Source organism: Babylonia areolata, chromosome 25 (assembly GCF_041734735.1).
Source record: "Babylonia areolata isolate BAREFJ2019XMU chromosome 25, ASM4173473v1, whole genome shotgun sequence".
NCBI lineage: Eukaryota > Metazoa > Mollusca > Gastropoda > Neogastropoda > Buccinidae > Babylonia > Babylonia areolata.
Genome location: NC_134900.1, coordinates 23,792,479 through 23,814,658, shown reverse-complemented (window position 1 = coordinate 23,814,658; position 22,180 = coordinate 23,792,479). Strand labels below are relative to the sequence as shown.

General features: G+C 42.8%; 1 protein-coding gene across 1 annotated transcript in view; it reads right to left on the bottom strand.

Annotated features, from left to right (window-relative positions):
• Positions 1 to 22,180, bottom strand: part of LOC143299545 (uncharacterized) — a 76,312-nt gene that overhangs the window by 9,931 nt on the left and 44,201 nt on the right. Inside the window, exons 14-26 of the mRNA XM_076612828.1 lie at positions 17,256 to 17,364; positions 15,149 to 15,183; positions 13,598 to 14,196; positions 12,712 to 12,799; positions 12,116 to 12,192; positions 10,354 to 10,390; positions 9,724 to 9,821; positions 7,625 to 7,753; positions 5,110 to 5,255; positions 4,251 to 4,386; positions 3,014 to 3,157; positions 1,274 to 1,370; positions 485 to 555 (exon numbers count right to left, since the gene is read on the bottom strand). Coding sequence (XP_076468943.1) covers positions 485 to 555; positions 1,274 to 1,370; positions 3,014 to 3,157; positions 4,251 to 4,386; positions 5,110 to 5,255; positions 7,625 to 7,753; positions 9,724 to 9,821; positions 10,354 to 10,390; positions 12,116 to 12,192; positions 12,712 to 12,799; positions 13,598 to 14,196; positions 15,149 to 15,183; positions 17,256 to 17,364 — 1,766 coding nt within the window. The remainder of the gene's footprint in view (positions 1 to 484; positions 556 to 1,273; positions 1,371 to 3,013; positions 3,158 to 4,250; positions 4,387 to 5,109; positions 5,256 to 7,624; positions 7,754 to 9,723; positions 9,822 to 10,353; positions 10,391 to 12,115; positions 12,193 to 12,711; positions 12,800 to 13,597; positions 14,197 to 15,148; positions 15,184 to 17,255; positions 17,365 to 22,180) is intronic.

The following is a 22,180-nucleotide window of genomic DNA, read 5'->3' as shown; positions in this document are numbered from 1 at the left end:
CATCACTCACCAGTACACAGACATGCTGACACACATGTATATATACATAAGAATATTGCATGCCGTTGCAGACAGAAAACAGCAGATATGCAAGTTCATTCCTATACTTTCCAACAACTCAGTTACAAAAATATTTAATATTAAACTCTTTATCCTTAACTTGGAAATTTTTGGTTAAATTCTCCAAATGTCCAATAACTCACTACCTTCTGGCATATAACTGAAAAAACAGGGTGCTAGACAGCGATGCAATGGGGAGGTAACCTACTATGGGAAGTTATCGGCCGTAGCTACTTTCGTTTTCTCCGCATAGGCGGACAGTAGTTTGCACAGGACAGGAATCAGACCCCTGCCAGAGTCTGCACTAGTGGGTCACAGTTAAGTATGTGTAATTAAAACTGTTTTTATTGGTCAGTTGATTTTATGTCCAATGTCCAAGGTCAGAATTGGAGATAGACAGACAGCGTGCATTCCTGTCACTTACGGACATAAAGATGGCATTTATGTATTGGTTCCTGCCCTTGCACATATCCAGATAGATCAGCTGATTGTTGTCTGCAACACACCATTTCAAACACCTTGTCAATAATAACAATATTAGTAATAATACCAATAATGATGATGCAGACTGACACTCACACCTCACAGGTAGGGAGCTCACTGTGTGTACAATAACAAGTTACACATACATAAATATACCTATGTCAAGTACACCATGCACGAACAAGAATGTGCACACACAAACACACAGACCTGCATGCATACCACCAGCAAAGTAACAATGATTATAGTGATTAGAATAATACCAATAATAATAATAACAGCATTCATACACATCTACATCCACAACTACTATGTTTTTATAATAAGTACTACAAATGTAATAACAATGATAAAAAGAATAATAACTAGCACAATTATGTACACACACACACACACACTGTGATAATAAGAATAATAACTAGCACAATTATGCACACACACACACACACACACACACACATACCCACACATTAAAAAAAACAACATACATGAGCGGTCACTCACAACTGCACATGTAAGCTTGTAAACCCTTTTCATAACCCCTTTCACTGGCGCAGATGCATGTGTACACATGCACACACTCACATCCACACACACATACACACAAACGCATCCATATACATGCAAACAAACAAACAGACATGCCCACACACACAGCCTCTTGCATGCATACACATAAACACATGCGCGCGCACGCGCACACGCACACACACACACAGCATGTCTTTACCAGGCAAAATGGTGAGGTCTCTGTTCTTTTTCTTGTTCTCCGCCATGAGGGCAATGCTGGTGTTCTGTTTGGCCCACGTCTTCAGCTGCTTCAGGACCTGTGGACAGACAGAGACCCTGTTTATCTTCTGTAGCTGATAACCCAGCCTGCCTCATAGGCCACAGCATGCTGAAAAAACTGTCAGCATCAGTCCTGTAAACCCTCAAAAAACTGTCAGCATCAGTCCTGTAAACCCTTAAAAAAAACCTGTCAACACCGGTCCTGTAAACCCTCAAAACACTCTCAACACCAGTCCTGTAAAGACAACATCACTCCATACAGACAGAGGGCTGAAAGATAACATCACTCCATACAGACAGAGGGCTGAAAGACAACATCACTCCATACAGACAGAGGGCTGAAAGACAACATCACTCCATACAGACAGAGGGCTGAAAGACAACATCACTCCATACAGACAGAGGGCTGAAAGACAACATCACTCCAAACAGACAGAGGGCTGAAAGACAACATCACTCCATACAGACAGAGGGCTGAAAGACAACATCACACAATACAGACAGAGGGCTGAAAGACAACATCACTCCATACAGAGGGCTGAAAGACAACATCACTCCATACAGAGGGCTGAAAGACAACATCACTCCATACAGACAGAGGGCTGAAAGACAACATCACTCCATACAGAGGGCTGAAAGACAACATCACTCCATACAGACAGAGGGCTGAAAGACAACATCACTCCATACAGAGGGCTGAAAGACAACATCACTCCATACAGACAGAGGGCTGAAAGACAACATCACTCCATACAGAGGGCTGAAAGACAACATCACTCCATACAGACAGAGGGCTGAAAGACAACATCACTCCATACAGAGGGCTGAAAGACAACATCACTCCATACAGAGGGCTGAAAGACAACATCACTCCATACAGACAGAGGGCTGAAAGACAACATCACTCCATACAGACAGAGGGCTGAAAGACAACATCACTCCATACAGACAGAGGGCTGAAAGACAACATCACACAATACAGACAGAGGGCTGAAAGACAACATCACTCCATACAGACAGAGGGCTGAAAGACAACATCACTCCATACAGACAGAGGGCTGAAAGACAACATCACACAATACAGACAGAGGGCTGAAAGACAACATCACACAATACAGAGGGCTGAAAGACAACATCACTCCATACAGAGGGCTGAAAGACAACATCACTCCATACAGACAGAGGGCTGAAAGACAACATCACTCCATACAGACAGAGGGCTGAAAGACAACATCACTCCATACAGAGGGCTGAAAGACAACATCACTCCATACAGACAGAGGGCTGAAAGACAACATCACTCCATACAGACAGAGGGCTGAAAGACAACATCACTCCATACAGAGGGCTGAAAGACAACATCACACAATACAGACAGAGGGCTGAAAGACAACATCACTCCATACAGAGGGCTGAAAAACAACATCACTCCATGCAGACAGAGGGCTGAAAGACAACATCACTCCATACAGACAGAGGGCTGAAAGACAACATCACACAATACAGACAGAGGGCTGAAAGATAACATCACTCCATACAGACAGAGGGCTGAAAGACAACATCACTCCATGCAGACAGAGGGCTGAAAGACAACATCACTCCATACAGACAGAGGGCTGAAAGACAACATCACACAATACAGACAGAGGGCGACAGAGAGTGAAGGTGGACAGCCCCAGACCTGGAATTGTGGGTCAATGGTGGGGTGTGTGGAGTGAACGTCCACAGGGTCAGGGAGGTGAAGGTCCAGCTGATCCAAGGTCATCACCGTGCCACAGCTGTTGTGCTCCTCCAGCACCACCTCGTGGAGGAACTTGTACTGGGCCTGTACACCACATCATTTGGCCACTTGGTCAGCATCCAGAACAACCACTTCAATACTTGACAACCTTTATATGTATTGCCAGAGATGAGAACTGCATATCAACAAAGATAAAAAAAATAGCATTTCCAAGCATCCCGAACAGGACTTCAATACTTGACAACCTTTATATGTATTGCCAGAGATGAGAACTGCATATCAACAAAGATAAAACAAAAGTATCAATCTTTACAAAAACATCCATAACAGGACTTCAATACCAGAAATGTGTATAATGTATTGTCATAGATGGGAACTCTAATGTTATCAACAAAGATAAAACAAAAGTATCAATCTTTACAAAAGCAGACCCAAAGATTCCAATTTTATATCAAAATTTGGACAAATTGTTCTTGATGTAACTTATACAAACAAATACCTTGGTGGAAAATTTCTAGAAGCATGAGCATTTTGCACAGGCAGAACATTCAACTTCAAATGGGTAGCACACTACATTTACTCTTTGATAAAACCAGTTTGTACATATGATTCTGAACTTTGGTTCCCTTATACCTGATAATCTCTTTGCAATGTTTAACTTTTGTTTTTCAAACAAAAAGTTTGTTAATTTCTTTTGGGTGTACACAAGAAATCAATGGCATTAGCGGCACTTGCAAAATTTGGAAGATACTCAGCAACACTGAAACTGACCGCTCAGTTGACAGCAAACTGGGTACACATAAAAGAGACAAATCTAAAGGGGCTGTTGTGGAATACATACCATGGACTACTTGATGACACGGAGGATCACACATGGCTTCAGTTCCTCAAAAGCATTGTATCTGAACTTGGTCTCCATCATATACAGAATAATCAATCATCTTGAATATAAGTAGACTGAAATATTTTATGCAGAGTAAACTTCAAGAAAACTATGTTCAACACTGAAAGCAAAAGAAAACAGAAACAAAATCAGACTAAAATTTTACAATGAAAAGACAGATTATAGATGACCATATCCCTCACAATGTACAAAATACGGAAGAAAAATAGGTAAACTCAGAATCAGTGTTCATGGTTTTTTTTCAAGAAGTACTCAGAGAGGATAACGACATACCTCAGCCTGCACCATGATACTGCGTTGTTCACGGAGCTCTATGACGATGCTGTGGACATTGACATCCAGACCACGGGACTTCCGCTTGCAGGCGATGTCCAGAGCTATGTAGGTTCCCGTTCTTCCTACACCGGCACTGAGAATACATGTACATGATAGTAATGATAATAATAGTACATTTATATTGTACTTTCTATGGGCGCAATGGTCAAGTGGTTAAAGCGTTGGACTTTCAATCTGAGGGTCCCAGGTTCGAATCTTGGTAATGGCGCCTGGTGGGTAAAGGTTGGAGATTTTTCTAGTGTGTGCATGCTGGGTATGTTCTTGTTCTATAAATCACCAACACTGACATGGATTATAGGATCTTTAGCATGCGTATACACACAAAGTGGGTTCAGGCACTAGCAGGTCTGCACATAAGTTGACCCGGGAAATCGGAAAAATCTCCACCCTTTACCCACCAGGCGCCATTACCGAGATTCGAACCCAGGACCCTCAGATTGAAAGTCCAACGCTTTAACCACTTGGCTATTGTGCCCTTCTGAAGACAGAAGACATGGGTTTAGTTTCAAAATCTGGTACTCAGTCTCCAACTTAATTCAAAATCAATTTCAAAACATTTATTTTGCCAAGCGTTCCTTTAGCTAAGCTGCTGGCTCTGTGTGTATGTGTGTGAGAATGGCTGTTCATAGAGTAAGGTCCTGCTGCAGGAATTGTGGAGAGTGTTTGGGGCATACAGCTGCACTGCATCATGCCCTGTATGAAAACAACTCATCACTATCATCATTACCATATGACAATGTGGACGTGATCAAAAAGAGCAGCGAACCCACACCACCAGGCGACACGGACCACTGACCTGCAGTGCACGAGGGGCGGGGCGTTTGGTGTGGTGACGTGGGCGGTGACGTAACGCCAGAAGCGGACCAATGAGGTGGCCACAGGCACGCCGTGGTCTGGCCAGGCCAGGTAGTGGTACTGGTGAACCGTGCGACGCACAGAGTTCTGCAATACACAATACTTTGTTATCTCCCAGTAACAGAAACCATCTGTGGTGTAAAACACATCAACAATACACAATAAACAATACTTTATCATCTCCCAGTAACAGAAATAATTTGTGGTGTCATACAAAATACTTTATCATTTCCCAGTAACAGAAACCATCTGTGATGTAAAACACATTGAAAATACACAATACTTTATCATCTCCCTGTAACAAGTCAATGTGTGATGTTATGCACATTAAGTGCTTAACAATACACAATACAATACACAATTCTTTATTATCTCCCAGTAACAGAAACCATTTTGTGGTGTAAAAGACATACACAATACACAACACTTCATCATCTTCCTGTAACAGAACATCTGTGGTGTAAAACGCATGAACAATACACAATGCTTTATCATTTCCCTGTAAGAGAAATCAATTTGTGGTGTGAAACACATCAACAATGCGCAAGAATCACAGTCATTCAATGTATGTCCATACACTAGCTGCCATGACAAAGTGGTTAGCACTGGAAGAAGAGTATCTGGTTCCCAGTGGAGGTGTTTATAAAGTGTTCATAAAAGACATAAAATGCCTACATGTTAACTTGAACTATACACACAATGATCAGTCAGGCAGTACTCACAGAGGACAGGCAGAAAGTATCATGCTGTAAGGAAACATAGACATATAACACCAGGCCGTTTAACAGTATGTAGCGTTAAATTGGGGTGACACATTACCCACAATGTACACTTGCATACATCATAGTTGTTCCTAAGCTGGGTTGATTGTGGAATGAAGCTGCATTTAGTTCTGCTTTGAAATTTTCACACATGCACGCACACACACTCACACACACACAAACACATATTCACCAAGCAAACAACACCCCCCCACCCCTCCCCGCCCCCCATGCCAGCAATGCCATTAAATCAAATGATGTTGCTTACTGCCCAACTAGCCAATTAAAAAGGGCCCTTTTCAAGGCTATATACCAATCAGTCAAAGATAAAACCAAAGTCTACGGTTACAACATCATTCAAAACACAATACACACACACACACATGAATTACGTATAATGATGGACCAACATTTTTAAAAAAATGAAAACATAATATCTCATGCTGATGTCTTGACCTATGATTGTACTTTCAACTTCTTGGTCCTCCTTCAAACTTCTTTGAAACAAACCAGCCAAAAAAACAAGGTCCAATGTGGTGACTGTCTCCACTCAGTCTGGCTCTGTGACTAAGCTATTATTGTCATCAGTAGGGGGTATCCTAAATCCGTTAAATCAGAAAAGGCACGACTGAACACCACCAAAGTGACTCAGCAGCAGTGCAGGGTCTCCTATGCTGTGCAGCCCCCTGATGACGTCAATGGTTGCCTGCCAGCACTATGACCACAACAGACAAACCAGGTGTGCACAGATACCAATCCCTGTCAAGTGCTTGTTGGAACAATCAGGAAATTTGGTTGGAACATTTTGAATTTGGTAGGAACACTTAATCCACCTGCACAGGCACTGTTTTATCGAGACACAACCTAATTTAGCCACGTTCTCTCTTGTTCGGGCAAACAATGAAGCTGATTGGTCCACTCAAATGCTGTTTCAATGTAAACATGCACGCGGTTTGCTGAGCATCATCACGTGAGAGCAAGGTTAGTAGTGACTGCCCTGGCCTCGTGATCGATAGGTCTAGAGGGTCTGGGTAATGTTACAACAGGAAAGCATGTGACCATGCTATGTAGTTGAAAATGAACTCGGAACAATTTTGACATTGGAGTAACGTCAGAACAAACTGCGATCGAGTGTAACAAAATACGGCAAAATCGTAACAGTTGGCATTTCTGAGTGTGGCTATGAATGGGGGACTCAGAATGAGTAGCATGGAAGTAATGCCAATGAAATGAAGGAACAAAAAAAAAGAAGGGTTCATGTGGAGTGATGGCCTTGAGGCAACGCGTCATGTGGAGTGATGGCCTAGAGGAAACATGTCCGCCTAGGAAGCGAGAGAATCTGAGTGCTCTGGTTTGAATCACAGCTCAGCTGCTGATATCTTCTCCCCCTCCACTAGACCTTGAGTGGTGGTCTGGACGCTAGTATTTCGGATGAGACAGTAAACTGAGGTCCCGTGTGCAGCATGCACTTAGCACACGTAAAAAAACCCACGGCAACAAAAGGGTTGTTCCTGGCAAAATTCTGTAGAAAAATCCACTTTGATAGGAAAAACAAATAAAACTGCACGCAGGAAAAAATACAAAAAATGGGTGGCGCTGTAGTGTAGTGACACGCTCTCTCTGGGGAGAGCAGCCCGAATTTCACACAGAGAAATCTGTTGTGATAAAAATGAAATACAAATACAAATGTCTCACCCCTGCAAGACTGATGGCGAATGTTCTGATGTCAAAGTCGGTCTTCTCTTCCACGTGCTGTAATGTCACAGTTATCTGTCCATACGTCACGGTCTCTCCCCAAGGTGGCCAGTATTCTGTGCACTTGTCCTGTCAGAACACAGTTTAAAAAGATAAGAGGGTGAGATGAATGGACTGACTGACTTTCTGAACTTCTGCTGGCTATGTGTGTGCATGTGCAGATGTGTTTGTGCTTGTTTGTGTATGGTGTACTTGATGTATGCATGTTCATGTAATATAACATTTTACTGTAAATGCCATGAGCTCCCTGCCTGAGAGCTGTGAGTGTCAGTCTGCATTATCACTGCAGTAATCTTATCATTTTTATTATTTATTTATTTTGTTTGTTAATTTTATAACAGAATTACTACTACCAAACTCTTTTCAGCACCCAAAACTACTACTGCTACTATTGCTACCACCACAAAGAAGGTATGCAACCGCCGAGTGGTAAAATGGTTTGACTCAATTTAAGGATCCTGGGTTTGAATCTCCATCCCAATCATGCACCTGGTAAAGTAAAGGGTGGAGATTTTTCCGGTCTCCCAGATCAACAGATGTGCAGACCTGCTAATGCCTAAACCCCCTTCACGTGTATACTATACATATCGAGAAAATCAAATGCACACATAAAAGATCCTGTAATGCATGTCAGCGATGGGTTGGTTATGGAAACACATCCTCAAAAACTGAGTATGGCTGCCTACATGGCAGGGTTAAAATGGTCATGCATGTAAAAGCCCACCTATGTGTAAGTGAATGTGGGAGTTGCAGACCACAAACACTGAATACTGCTACCATTACTGCTGTTATTGAAACTGTACCAAGCTGTAACAGATCATAAAAATAATAATGGATGCTTATATAGCACACTATCCAGAAATTTGCTCTAGGTGCTTTACAAAAACACCTTTGTTAACATAACACATTACATCAATGTTACACACCAAAATGTGACTAAACACACACACACACACACACACACACACACACACACACACACACACTATGCATACATATATTTTAACATACATGTGTACCTAACAGCTACCCTCAACATATACACACACACAGGCATGCACAAACATACATAAACACACATGCACGTGCACAGATTCATATCTGAATACACTGTGAATGTGATAAGAACAAAGGGAAATATGCAGACTGAATCATCAAAATTCTGAGGTAAGAGGTCAAGTGCATGCAGTACGGAACACAAGACACCAGCACATACGTAAAACATGTCCTCCAACATTCACATGTGCAGAAAAAACATCATCCAACCTAACGAAGGGAACATAGTGCAGTCACAGAAACAATCTATTCCCCACCACTCTAATCTTATTTCACCCACGAAATTCAATCACTGTGATTCAGAAGAGCTGGATTAGAACAGAGGCTGACATGAAGCCTAAATTAATCATTTCTGACTCACTCAGTATGGCCAGTTAGCTCCCCTGACATCCCCACAGATGACCCATTTGTATGGGTAAGAAATAAAATCATCAAAAAACAAATATTAGAATTTATGAACTGAAAACTTCCAAACTGATAAGTAACATAACAAGTTAGCTAGGGACAAAATATAGAAGTTCCTCTCTTCTCATATCATCATACAGTGAAACAATGAAAGTATCCATATTTTTTGTTCGAAATTTGATCACACTGGTGACTTGCAAACAAATCCAAGAAAGCACACAGAGTTTGAAACAGATTAGCTTCAGAACTTTGCATAGCCATGATAGGGCCCCTTCTTCAAATTCTATTGTCTGCCTTGTGACTGGCAAGAAACTGGGTCAGACGCCATTGTTGACACGCACTGTTCACACTCTCCGCGAAAATAACTCTCCTGCTTGCAAGCAGAACAACACACTCTGCATTTAGGGGCCACAGTGGAGAGTGGAAAGGTCAGTTAAGATATTCTTAGCTTATAACATCAAAACTATCTAAAGCCCCAACTGCAGCCCTTCGTCTCGATCATGGCCCTTCGTCCGGAGTTAGACTTACACACACACACACACACACACACACACACTCATACACCCCCATTTCCTCACCCTGTCATGTTCTATCAGATTGGTGACCATGATGATTTGCTCCACCCCCTCCTGCCACACCATCCACCACAGGTCGCCCAAGGTGTTGGGACGGGGACCTGTCAGCAGGCACTGAACAAGTCTCAGTTTCAGCTTCAAGGCGTCAAAGTGTGCGCACTGATCCATACACACTACACCACATCCGCGTAAATAATACTTCTTTTTTTTTTTTTTTAATGGATACCTAAGATACATATAGACCCAACGTGCTCGTCACGCTTCAAGAGCCTACCCTAATATTTTTTTGTAAAACATTAACATTAAATGAAATAAAATCATTATTAATTAGCAACAGATTCCATTCACTTACAAATAAATTTGTAAGATCTGGTAAATTACTAAACAGTTTGGAGACAGATGATGTTTTGATTACTGTTATTTTATCTAGTGTTCATAATCAAGACTGATGATGTCATCAATATCTGTTGAAAACTAAACCACAAGCCCTGTGAAAACCCTTGGGTTCCTTACCAATGTGAATTGTGGCACGTATCTAAAGTCTGGAGTTTTTCATAGCTCTTGCCCAAATCACTTCTCTGTCACACATCCAAGTTCAATTTTAAACCAGAGAATGTGGAAAGGCAGCCATACCTTGTGTCGCAATGTAGTCTTTGTGAGACTGAACACCCTGTAAACAGAACCAAACCTTGTATGTATCACATCACTGTAACTGTACCTTCAAACAACAACAAAAATAATAGCATATACATAAAGCGCTTTCAAACCTATAAAAAGTCGGTTCAATAATACATCCATCAGTCATCCACACACACACATACAAACATCTGTAAAGGAAACATGGATCCACAGAATACAGATATGGGATGGACTGCCTTAATTATGTAGAGACTGCTTGAAAAGGAACGTTTTTAGATTTGTCTTAACTCCAGACGATGGAATGCTATAGCGTTCCTGATGTAAGGTAGCGATCCAGACGACGGAATGCTATAGCGGTTTCGACAATTAAAAAATTTTCCTCATGGGGTAACATAACAATCAAACTACACCGGGCACTATGAACGTGTCAAGGGTCAAATGGAAAGTTTCTTCATGAGATTTCGTAACAACACACTCCACAGCGAGCCAGCGAGTTCAGGACCCCGCACGACAAGCTAATCTGCATACGTATCGAAAACGGCGTTGCAGGCGATACATGTGGAAATTTTTTGAGTAAACTAGATCACGACAGCAGCTTTTACTGCTCCTGAAGTGACTGAAATGCTTCAAACTGAAGATTTTGACATCGACGAGGATGATGAAGACGTTGAATAATGTATCTACAGTGAAGAGGGAAGGGGGTGGGCATTCACACGACGTGAGGAGAGGGGTTGGTGGGTCAAGTACAGTGAGTTTCATTCGGTTATTTTATGTTTTGTATTTTTTGTGATTTTTTTTTCCTAACCCTAACAAATGGGTCGTCTGTAGCGAAAAGCAAGGGAGAGAACTATTCGTCCAGAGTGAGTTAAAGTATGTGAATGAGAGACTGTGACAAGACTGAAAAATGCAGTGAATTCCAGGTATGTGAATGAGGGACTGTGATGAGACTGAAAAATGCAGTGAATTCCAGGTATGTGAATGAGGGACTGTGGTGAGACTGAAAAATGCAGTGAATTCCAGGTATGTGAATGAGGGACTGTGATGAGACTGAAAAATGCAGTGAATTCCCAGTTTGCACAGCAACAGCAGGCAAACCTATTCCATCACCAATACATGCCAAGCAACTTAAACACACAAAGAAGTGTTGAAACAAACATTCCCTTCACATTTTGTCACACACACTGGAAATGTCTATCCACTTGTTGTATATTAGATAGCCCACAAAGTGTTAAAATTCAAGACATTTAGTTTTGACAAAATGTGTCAAATCCAATTAGAGCTTATTCCCTTATTCATTAAAGATGAATTTCCTCTCTTTCGAGTAAAAGCAGGTGTACTTTATATGAGCGTGAATGTATTTGGATATGGTAACAATCCTCTCTCTCATTCTGTCTGCCTGTTTCTCTCCCCTTTTCTCTCTGTCTCTCTCTTTTTTTCTTCTTGTCTTTCAATATAGTTTTTCCTTGAAAATTACATTATTTGTTGACATCTCTTTTTCCTTCTTTTTTTCATTTTCTCTTTTTTTAAATATTTTTTGTTTGTTATGTTTTGATTTGTTTGTCTTTAAGGGCTAAAAAAAAAAAGAAGTCATGTATGCTTATCTATTACACTCAAAAAGTTAATTCAATAATTCATCCATTAATTCTTTCTCTCTCTCCTCTCTCTCTCTCTCTCTCTCTCTTCTCTCTCCTCTCTCTTTCCATTCTCTCTGTCTCTCCTCTCTCTCTCCAACCTTGATGGGGCTGCTAACGCTGACCTTTATGAAGCTGGCATTGATGTAGTCCGTCTCGTCTCCCCTGGCAGGTCTGTTCAGCACCACGCGATTCTTCTCGTCTGGAACATGGATGGTGGCATCAAAATACGACTGAGAAGTGAAGAACAGAACTCAGAATGGTTTAACCCCCTGACTGGTGCTGACGAATACGCTGGTCAGCGAAGGGCTGTAATGTCTGAGATAAGATCAAGATCACAGGTCAGGATGTTGGTCACAAGTCCTTATTTGGACTTCAGCCTCTTGGAACTGTATTGGTGTTGTTCAGTAACAGCAACTACATCTGTGTAAGAAGTAATTCTTGCACTTCAAAAACACTGATTTCACTTCAACAGTCAAGGGACTAATTGCAGAGGCTTCTGGCCCATTACAACAGGGTGAAAATAAGCACAAGGGACAAAGTTTGTGAAAGACTATTGTTGTTTTCATTTCATATTCTCAACACAGCTTTGTTGTCCGGATAATGCCTCATGTGATAATACTATGTGCATGCATGCATACCTGTGTGTGTGTGTGTGTGTGTGTGTGTGTGTGTGTGAGAGAGAGAGAGAGACATGATGGGTTCTGCCAGTTTTACTCACAGGCACCAAGTTTCTTGAAGCGATTCTTGTTCGCGTTGACAGGCAGGCGGCTAGCTTCTGCCGGGTACTGCATTCCAGGTGGCAGATTCTGAACACATCAACACATCAATACATGAGAGGGAGGAGGGGAAAATATATGGTGAACAAAAAAAAAAAGAAGAGAAAATAAGGAAAGTGCCCACTAATCATACCCACAAGAAAGAGAGAGACAGAGAGAGAAAGAGAGCGACAGGGGGAGACAACAACAACAATCAGAAAAGCATAATCATCATCACAATCACCATCAGCTATGAAAAAAACATCAATCATCACCATGAAGATCACAACAACAATGACAACAATAATGACAACATCACTAACATTGTCAACAACAACAACCCAGCTATAGTATGATACTGATATCACCATTACAATCATCAACAATAACAGTAACAACAACAATGGCGACACTGACAACAGTATCACCATCAACAACAACAATAACAACAACAACAGCATCATCTCCATCACCACCACCACCACCAGCATCAATAAAATCACTCCCACCCTGAACTGCTGCAACAGCTCCTTAATAACAACAACAACAACAACAGCACCATCACCGTAATCAACAACGATGACAATAACATCACCAACAACAACATCAACTAAAATGACAGCTCCTTAGTAACAGTATCATCACCATAATCATCAAAACACGATCACCACCATCAACACCACTACCACCACCATCAACAACACCACCACCACCACCAACAACGACAACACAACCATCAACAAGATCACCATCAACAACACCACCACCAAAAACAACAACACCACCAACAACGCCAACATCCCCACCACCACCACCACCACCGACACCAACAACACAAACCACTCCCACCTTGAACTGCTGGGACAGCTCCTCAGGGTGAGCCAGACAGTGCAGCAGACGGGTCTGGAAGGAATCCAGCATGGACTGGCGGTTCTGAACCACGGGGCACTGAGCGTACAGGTCCCCGTGTGTGTACACATCCTCGTCTTCTTCCTCCTGCTCCTCCTCCTCTCTCCCCTCCATGTGCCCCATGGCCATCGCTGTCGTCTTCTCCCCGCCCCCATCCTCAGCCTTCTTCCTCTTCTTCCACAGTGGTTTGGATGGTGTTTTCTTCTTCCCCAGGGCGTTCAGGTACAAGAATTCCCCTCCCCCTGCTGCTCCTCCGTCATCCGTGTTCATCTCAGCTCCCCTGCCCGGTTTCTCCGGCATTCTGGATGAGGCTTCCCTTGAGGCCCCTGAATGTGGATAACGAGTGACCTGGGCATACAGAGGGCTGGCGTCAGCGCTAAAGGTGGCAGCGAGCGATGGTGACTGTGCTTGATTTGGGGTAGGGGCGTTGACGTAGCGGGCATGACCCGGGTCATTGGTGGGCTGAGGCTGAGGATTCATGGCCACCATGGGTCGGCTGTTGTCAGTGGCTGTCGGCTGCTGCTGGTTGGTTACTGACCCTTGAGGGATGAAGAGAGGGAAATGGTGTTACATGAATGTGTGTGTGTGTGTGTGTGTGTGTGTGTGTGTGCGTGTGTAGAGAGGGGGGAGTGTTTGTGTGGTGTGCAAGTCGTGTGTGTGTATGTGTGTGTGTGTGTGTTTGTGTGTGCGTGTGTAGGGAGGGGGCAGTGTTTGTGTGGTGTGCAAGTCGTGTGTGTGTGTGTGTGTGTGTGTGTGTGTGTGTGTTTGTTTGTTTGTTTGTGTGTGTGTGTGTGTGTGTGTGTGTGTGTGTGTGTGTCTGTGTGTCTGTGTGTGTCTGTGTGTGTCTGTGTGTGTGTGTAGGGAGGGGGCAGTGTTTGTGTGGTGTGCAAGTCGTGTGCGTGTGTGTGTGTGTGCACGTGTGTGTGTGTGTGTGTGTGTGTGTGTGTGTGTGTGTGAGTCTTTTATGTGTTTGTGTGGGGGTGTGGGGGGAGGGGGGGAGGGGCAGGGGGCACGTGTGTTTGTGTGTGTGTGTGTGTGTGTGTGTGTGTGTGTGTGTGTGTGTGTGTGTGTGTGTGTGCGTGTGTGTGTGAGTGTGTATGGCTGTGACAGGCACAGAGAGTAAGATGTGTGTGTACGCACACCACATTATCATGTGTATGATGAACACATTCTCACCCATATCTATGTGTTGATGTATGAGCATGCATGAATTCTAGCAGGAAGAAGAGAGATGGGGACATATACACACACACCCCAGACACACACAAACACGTCCATACATACACACACACACACCCATGCACACCCACACATTTGTTGGGAGAGAAAATAAAGAAATGGGAGATACTTCTCAATAATTCAAACAGTGACAGAAAAAGAGAAACACACACACACACACACACACACACACACACACACACAGAGAGAGAGAGAGAGAGAGACAGAGAGAAATGAGAAATGTCCATAATTCAAACATCTCTAAGAACTTGCCTGATGGCATGTTTCTCTTCGGCCAGAGATTGAACCTGCACAACACACAAACCAGCAGTACTATGAGCAAACGACTCAAAAACGGCTCATATTCCAAGGACACAGAACACTGAGCAAACAACTCAAAAGTGGGGGAGGGGGGGAGGGTGTGTGGTTGGGGGGGGGGGGTGGAGGGTTCACAATGACAGGAACAAGATAAAAATCTCATTTGTGTCTTCCCACTTGACCAAAACATCACTTTGAAACGATTGCTGAGAAAAAGGTCATCTTGTCTCCTGCAAGCGTGCATCAACTATAGAGAGTTCCACTGTGAGACAGAGAGAAAGAGGGAGTGAAAGAGAGAGGGAGGCAAAGGGGGGGGGGTGCGGGGGGGGGGGGGGGGGTAATGAGAGAGAGGGATAGAAAGAGAGGGGGTGAGAGAGGGGGGCAATGGAGTGGCAGAGAGAGAGGAGGGAGAGAGCGAGAAAGAGAGAGAGAGAGAGTGGGTGAGAGGGGAGCTCGGGGGTGGGGGTGGGGGGGGGGGGGCAAAGAGAGATAGAGCGGGTGAGAGAGAGGGTAGCAGGGAGGGGGTGGGGGTGGCGAAGACAGACAGGGACAGAGAGATAGAGAGAGCGGGTGAGAGAGGGGGGGAGGAGAGAGAGAGGGATAGAGATAGAGAGCGGGTGAGAGAGAGGGGAGCAGGGGAGGGATAGAGAGAGAAAGAGTGGGTGAGGGAGAGGGAAGCAGGGGGTTGGGGGGGGGGGGTAAAGAGAGAGAGGGATAGAGAGAGAGAGAAAGAGTGAGTGAGAGAGATGGGGGGTGGGGGGGGGGGGCAGAGACAAAGGGGGACAGAGAGAGAGAAAGAGTGGGTGAGAGGGGGGGGGGGGCAGAGACAAAGGGGGACACAGAGAGAGAAAGAGTGGGTGAGAGGGGGGGGGCGCAGAGACAAAAGGGGGACAGAGAGAGAGAAAGAGTGGGTGAGAGAGGGGGGGGGCGCAGAGACAAAGGAGGACACAGAGAGAGAAAGAGTGGGTGAGAGAGGGGGGGGGGGCGCAGAGACAAAGGGGGACAGAGAGAGAGAAAGAGTGGGTGAGAGAGGGGGGGGGCGCAGAGACAAAGGAGGACACAGAGAGAGAAAGAGTGGGTGAGAGAGGGGGGGGGGGCAGAGACACAGGGGGACAGAGAGAAAGAGTGGGTGAGAGAGGGGGGGGGGGCGCAGAGACAAAGGGGGACACAGAGAGAGAAAGAGTGGGTGAGAGAGGGGGGGGGCAGAGACAAAGGGGGACACAGAGAGAAAAAGAGTGGGTGAGAGGGGGGGGGGGCAGAGACACAGGGGGACACAGAGAGAGAAAGAGTGGGTGAGGGGGGGGGGGGGTGCAGAGACACAGGGGGACACAGAGAGAGAAAGAGTGGGTGAGGGGGGGGGCAGAGACAAAGGGGGACAGAGAGAGAGAAAGAGTGGGTGAGAGGGGGGGGGGGCGCAGAAACAAAGGGGGACAGAGAGAGAGAAAGAGTGGGTGAGGGGGGGGGGGGCAGAGACAAAGGGGGACAGAGAGAGAGAAAGAGTGGGTGAGAGAGATGGGTGGGGGGCAGAGACAAAGGGGGACAGAGAGAGAGAAAGAGTGGGTGAGAGAGATGGGGGGGGGGGGGCGCAGAGACAAAGGGGGACAGAGAGAGAGAAAGAGTGGGTGAGAGAGGGGGGGGGGGCGCAGAGACAAAGGGGGACACAGAGAGAGAAAGAGTGGGTGAGAGAGGGGGGGGGGGGCGCAGAGACAAAGGGGGACACAGAGAGAGAAAGAGTGGGGGGGGGGGGGGTAGAGAAAGCACTTCATGTATATATGTTTCTGTATGTATGACTTTTTATTGTAAACACCACAAGCTCCCTGCCTGACACACTGTGAGCGTCACTCTCATTGCATGCTGCACACAGGATCGGACCTCAGGTTTACCCGCTCATTTGAAAGACCATCATGAAAGAAGCAACAGTGTAGTCAGCGTCAATGCGCACACTCACACACACACACACACACACACACACACACACACACAGAGATAGAGATACACTCACACACACACTCTCTCCCTCTCTCTCTCTCTCTCACACACACACACACACAAACACACACACCTCTTCACCAGGATGATGGCGACCACAACCACCACCACCAGCACCAGCACCACCACCCCCACTCCAATCCAACTGGTGTCTGTCCCTTCACCTTCCTGCTCCATCGCCTCTGAAAAGGTCAAAATAATAAAGGTCAAAGGTCCCACAGCCTTTTATGGCCAGTGAATTCACATCCACTCTGTCAAAGACTCCACACAGAAGGCAGGGCCTCAACTTCCACCGTTTCATGTTCACCTTTCAAAAATAAAATAATTTGTAGCATGCAAAACAAAACAAAATTTAAAAAAAAAATGACTCATGCTATGCACGGAGAGTGGGGGGAATATTTCTTAACTAGAATGTCAAAAGCGTGTGAGAGGTTACGAGAGTTGGTTTTTTTTTTGTTTTTTTTTCCCCCAAAATCAAATGATAAATCAACATTATTTTGGTTGATAGTATTATATCATAGTGAATATATTTTGCTTATTGATCTTATCTTGTTCATGTGTCCAACTGAAGGTAATCCTGGCTAAAATGAATCATGGGATACTTGCTGCTGACAAGTATGTCATCAACTGTTACCTCACTGAGATAATACACAGCTTACAGGTCAGGATGTCAGTGAAGGGCTGTCACCTCACTAAGATAAGACACAGCTTACAGGTCAGGATGTCAGTGAAGGGCTGTCACTTCACTGAGATAAGACAGAGCATACAGGTCAGGATGTAAGTGAAGGGCTGTCACTTCACTGAGATAAAACACAGCTTACAGGTCAGGATGTCAGTGAAGGGCTGTCACCTCACTGAGATAAGACACAGCTTACAGGTCATGGTGTCAGTGAAGAGCTGTCACCTGACAGAGATAAGACAGCTTACAGGTCAGGATGTCAGTGAAGGGCTGTCACCTCACTGAGATAAGACACAGCTTACAAGTTACAGGTCAGGATGTCAGTGAAGGGCTGTCACCTCACTGAGATAAGACAGAGCGTACAGGTCAGGATGTCAGTGAAGGGCTGTTACCACACTGAGATAAGACAGAGCTTACAGGTCAGGATGTCAGTGAAGGGCTGTCACCTCACTGAGATAAGACAGAGCTTACAGGTCAGGATGTCAGTGAAGGGCTGTCACCTCACTAAGATAAGACACAGCTTACAGGTCAGGATGTCAGTGAAAAGCTGTCACCTCCTGAGAAAATTTCCAGCTTAACATAGGTGCAGTGAACTTCACCCAAAGATAAAAAGCTTACATTCAGGATGCAGTGAAAAGGGCTGTCCTCACTAAGAAAGCAATTTTAACACAGGATTCAGTGAACTGTCACCTTCAAGTAAAAGCCATAGGATTAAGAACATTGCGCATATGTGACAATATAAACATAAAATTTCATAAAAAAATCACATAAAAACAAAACACACCAAAAACAACCCCACAAAAAACCCTGCATACTTATATTTCCCATTATTAAATATATTTTTACAGACAAACAAGTGCGCAAGTATTTCCCCCTCTCACAACAGAGAGAAAGAAAAGGAGGGTTTTATTTTTTGGTTTGGGGAATTTTTGGGGGGGGTTTTTTTTGTTGGGGTTTGGGGTTTTGGGGGGTGTGTGGTTTTGGGGGTTTTTTTTTGTGGTGTTTGGAATGTTTTGGTAACATTTGTGGGTGTGGGCCCTTCTGTTTCGGGTGGGGATGGGGACTGTAAAAATTTTTCATCCAAAGCAAAGGGAAACCCGGGAGAGGGAAAAAAAAGGGGCTCTATTCAAGCACACGCACCCTTCGCACAGGCGGGGACACGGAAAAGAAGGGCAGTGAAAGAAAAAGGGAAAAGAAAGAGACAGAAGAACAGAGAGAAGGGAAAAAAAACAAACAGAAAAAAGAACAGAAAACAGGAAAACCCAAAAAAGGAAAGGGGAAAAAAAAAGGGGAAAAAAAAAAACATAAAGAAAAAAAGAGAAAAAAAAAGAATAAAACCAGGAAAAACAGGAAAAAACCAAAAAGAAAGGAAGAAAAAAAAAAAGGGAATAAAGAAAATCAAAGAGGAAAAAAATTTTCACAAGAGAAACGGGGGAAAATAAAAAAGAGGGGCCGGAGAATGGCAAAAGGCAGGACGAGGAAGTGAAAAAAACGGGAAAAAAACTCAAGGCGAAGGGGGGGAATTTCACTATTTTTAAAGCATTTTCAACAAAATGGGGACCAAAATTTGGGAAAAGCCAAAAAGAAAGGGGAAAGGGAGGGAGGGGGGGAGGGGGAAAAAAAAAAGAAAAATGGTTTTAAAAAAAAAAGGGGGGGGAAAGGGGGGGGGCAGGAAGGGGAAAAATCGGGAATACTTTTCTTAACCCCAAACCCCAAAAAAAAAAATGTAAAAAGGGGCAAAAGCCCAATTTTGAAAAGGGAAAAAATTTTATTCATTTCAAAGGGCCTTCCCCCCCTTTCCCAAACCCTTTTAGTGGGCCTTCTTCGTTCCCCCCCAGGGCCCTTTCCCAACTTTTCCCCCACCCTTTCCGTGGGCCTAATTTTTAAAAAAAAATTTTTAAAAAAAATTTAAAAGACCATCTAAAAAAACCAAAATTGCCAAAGATTTTAAGGAAATTTTTTTCCCAAATCTGGGAAACCCGGGGTCCAAATTTTACGGGAAAAATGACCCTGAGGCAATAAAAAAATTTTTTTTATTATGGACTAATTCCCCAACAACTGGGGTTTTTTATTTCCCCCCCCCTCCCCAAAAATTTTTTGCTTGTCTTTATAGAGTAAAAAATCCCCTTTAGGGAAAAAAAAGTCCCCCCCCGGCAAACTTTTTTCAAAATTTTGGGGAAAAACCACTTTCAAAAAACAAAAATTTAATTATTTTTAATTATTTTCTTTTTTTCTTAATTTTTTAAGGCTTTTAGCCCCCCTTCGACGGGTTATCATTTAAATCTTCAGGGGAAGTTTGGGGGGTTTTTGGGGGGGGGGGGGTTTTTTGGAGGGGTAGGGGTTTGGGGGTTTTGTTTTGGGGGGGGGTTTTGGGGGGGGAAAAGGGGGTTAAAGAAAAGGTTAAAAGGGGGGGAAAGGAAAGGAGGAGGGTTTTTGGGTGGGGGGAAAAGTGGGGCCCGGGGAGTGGGTGGGGGAGTGGGGGAAAGGGGGGGGTTAGGGGAAAAGGAGGGGGGGTTATTTAAAAGGGAGAGGGGGGGAAAAAAAAAAAAAAAAAAAATATAGGTTGGGGGGAAAAATAGGGAAAACATCATTTAAAAAAAAAAAAATTTTTTGGTAAAAAAGGGGGGGGAAAAAAAAAAAAAAAAAACCCCAAAAAAAAAGAGAGAAGGGGTGGCCCCCAAAGGACAAAAAATTTTTCCACCCTTTCCCCCATTCTCCCGAAAAAAAAAAAACAAAACATCATGGCCAATTTTTCCCGGGGGAACGCAAATTTCATAGAAAAATTTTTACAAACCCAAAAAAATACAACAGAGTGCCAAAAAAAAAAATTTAAAAACAAAAATCGAAAATTTATAACCCTTTCATAAATTTAAAAGGCCCGAAAAAAAAAAAAAACAAATCTAAAATTAAAATTGTTTTTGCATACAAATGTGAAAAAAAAAAGGGGAAAACCCTTTTTATTCGGGTAAAATATTTTTTTTTTCCCGGGCTTGTTATTTTAAAAAATTTAAAAAAAAAAAAAAAAAAAAATTATTTAATAATTTTCCCTTTTAAAAAAAGATAAATTTTTTAAATTTTAATTAAAAACCCCTTTAAAATTTTTTTTTAATTTTAAAAAATCCTTTTTTTGCTTTTTTTAAATTTTTAAATAAAAAATTTTCCCATTTAATTTTTTTAAATTTTTTGTTTTATACTTTTCAAAAGGGGGTTTAAAATAAACCCCCTTTTTTCTTTTAAAATTAATTTTTTTTTCATTTTCATTTTAAAAAAAAAAATTCCTCCATTTAAACTTCTTTATTTTCCTTTTTTTTCTCTTCTTTGCCCAAAACCCGATTTTTATAAAAATTTTTTTTTAAAAAAACCCAAAAAAAAAAAAAAAAAAAAAAAAAAAAAAAAAAATTTTTACTTTTAAAAAAATTTTAAGGCCTTGAAGTCTTTTCTACCTTAATAAACAAATAAAATTTTTTTTAAAAAAACAAAAAACCACCCTTAATACAAAAAATTTTTTTTTACCCGAAAAAACATTTACCCCCATACACTTGAAACCAAAAGGCTACCAAAAAAAAATTTAACAATCAACAAATATCCTTCCTTTTGGAAAAAAGGAAATTTTTTCCCAAATTAAATTTAAAAAAAAATTTTTGAGATTTTCCAGAATATTCCCAACAACAAAATCTTTCCGAACAAAAAATAATAACAAATTTGGGAAAACCAAAAAAAAAACCAACCCCCCAAAAAACCCCTATTCAAGGGCCAAAAAAACCCCCAACCCAAAAGGGGGTTCTTTTCCCGGACAAGGGGCCCTTACATTTCCCCCCGTTTCGTCCTTCCCCATTTTGTTTGACACTGGGGGGGAAAACATACATACCTTTTGGGCCCCTTTTTAGAAAAAATTTCCAAAAATTTTTGTTATCCTTTTTCGGGGTATATGATTTTTGGACCCTTTAGGTTTTTAACAAAGGGTTATAAAAAATTTTGGGGTTTTCCCGTTGGAAAGGGAAAACAAAATTTTAAAATAAACCAAAAAAACAAAGGGGTTTTTTTACGACCTTTTTTTAATAAAAACCACTATTTACCAGACCCAGAAGGAAATATACATTTACCCCTGGACTCCACAACTCTGACAATCCAGCACGCATACACAAAAACCAAAGTAAGCAAGTAAGACAACAGCAAGTAGTGAACATCTGTACACACGTAGAAAAGAAGGACAGTTATTATTCACAAGTAAATAATCTACAACTAAAAGAGTGGTGAAGATTTGCACACGCATACCCTGAGTGTCTCCCACACACGCACACATACATACCGATACATAT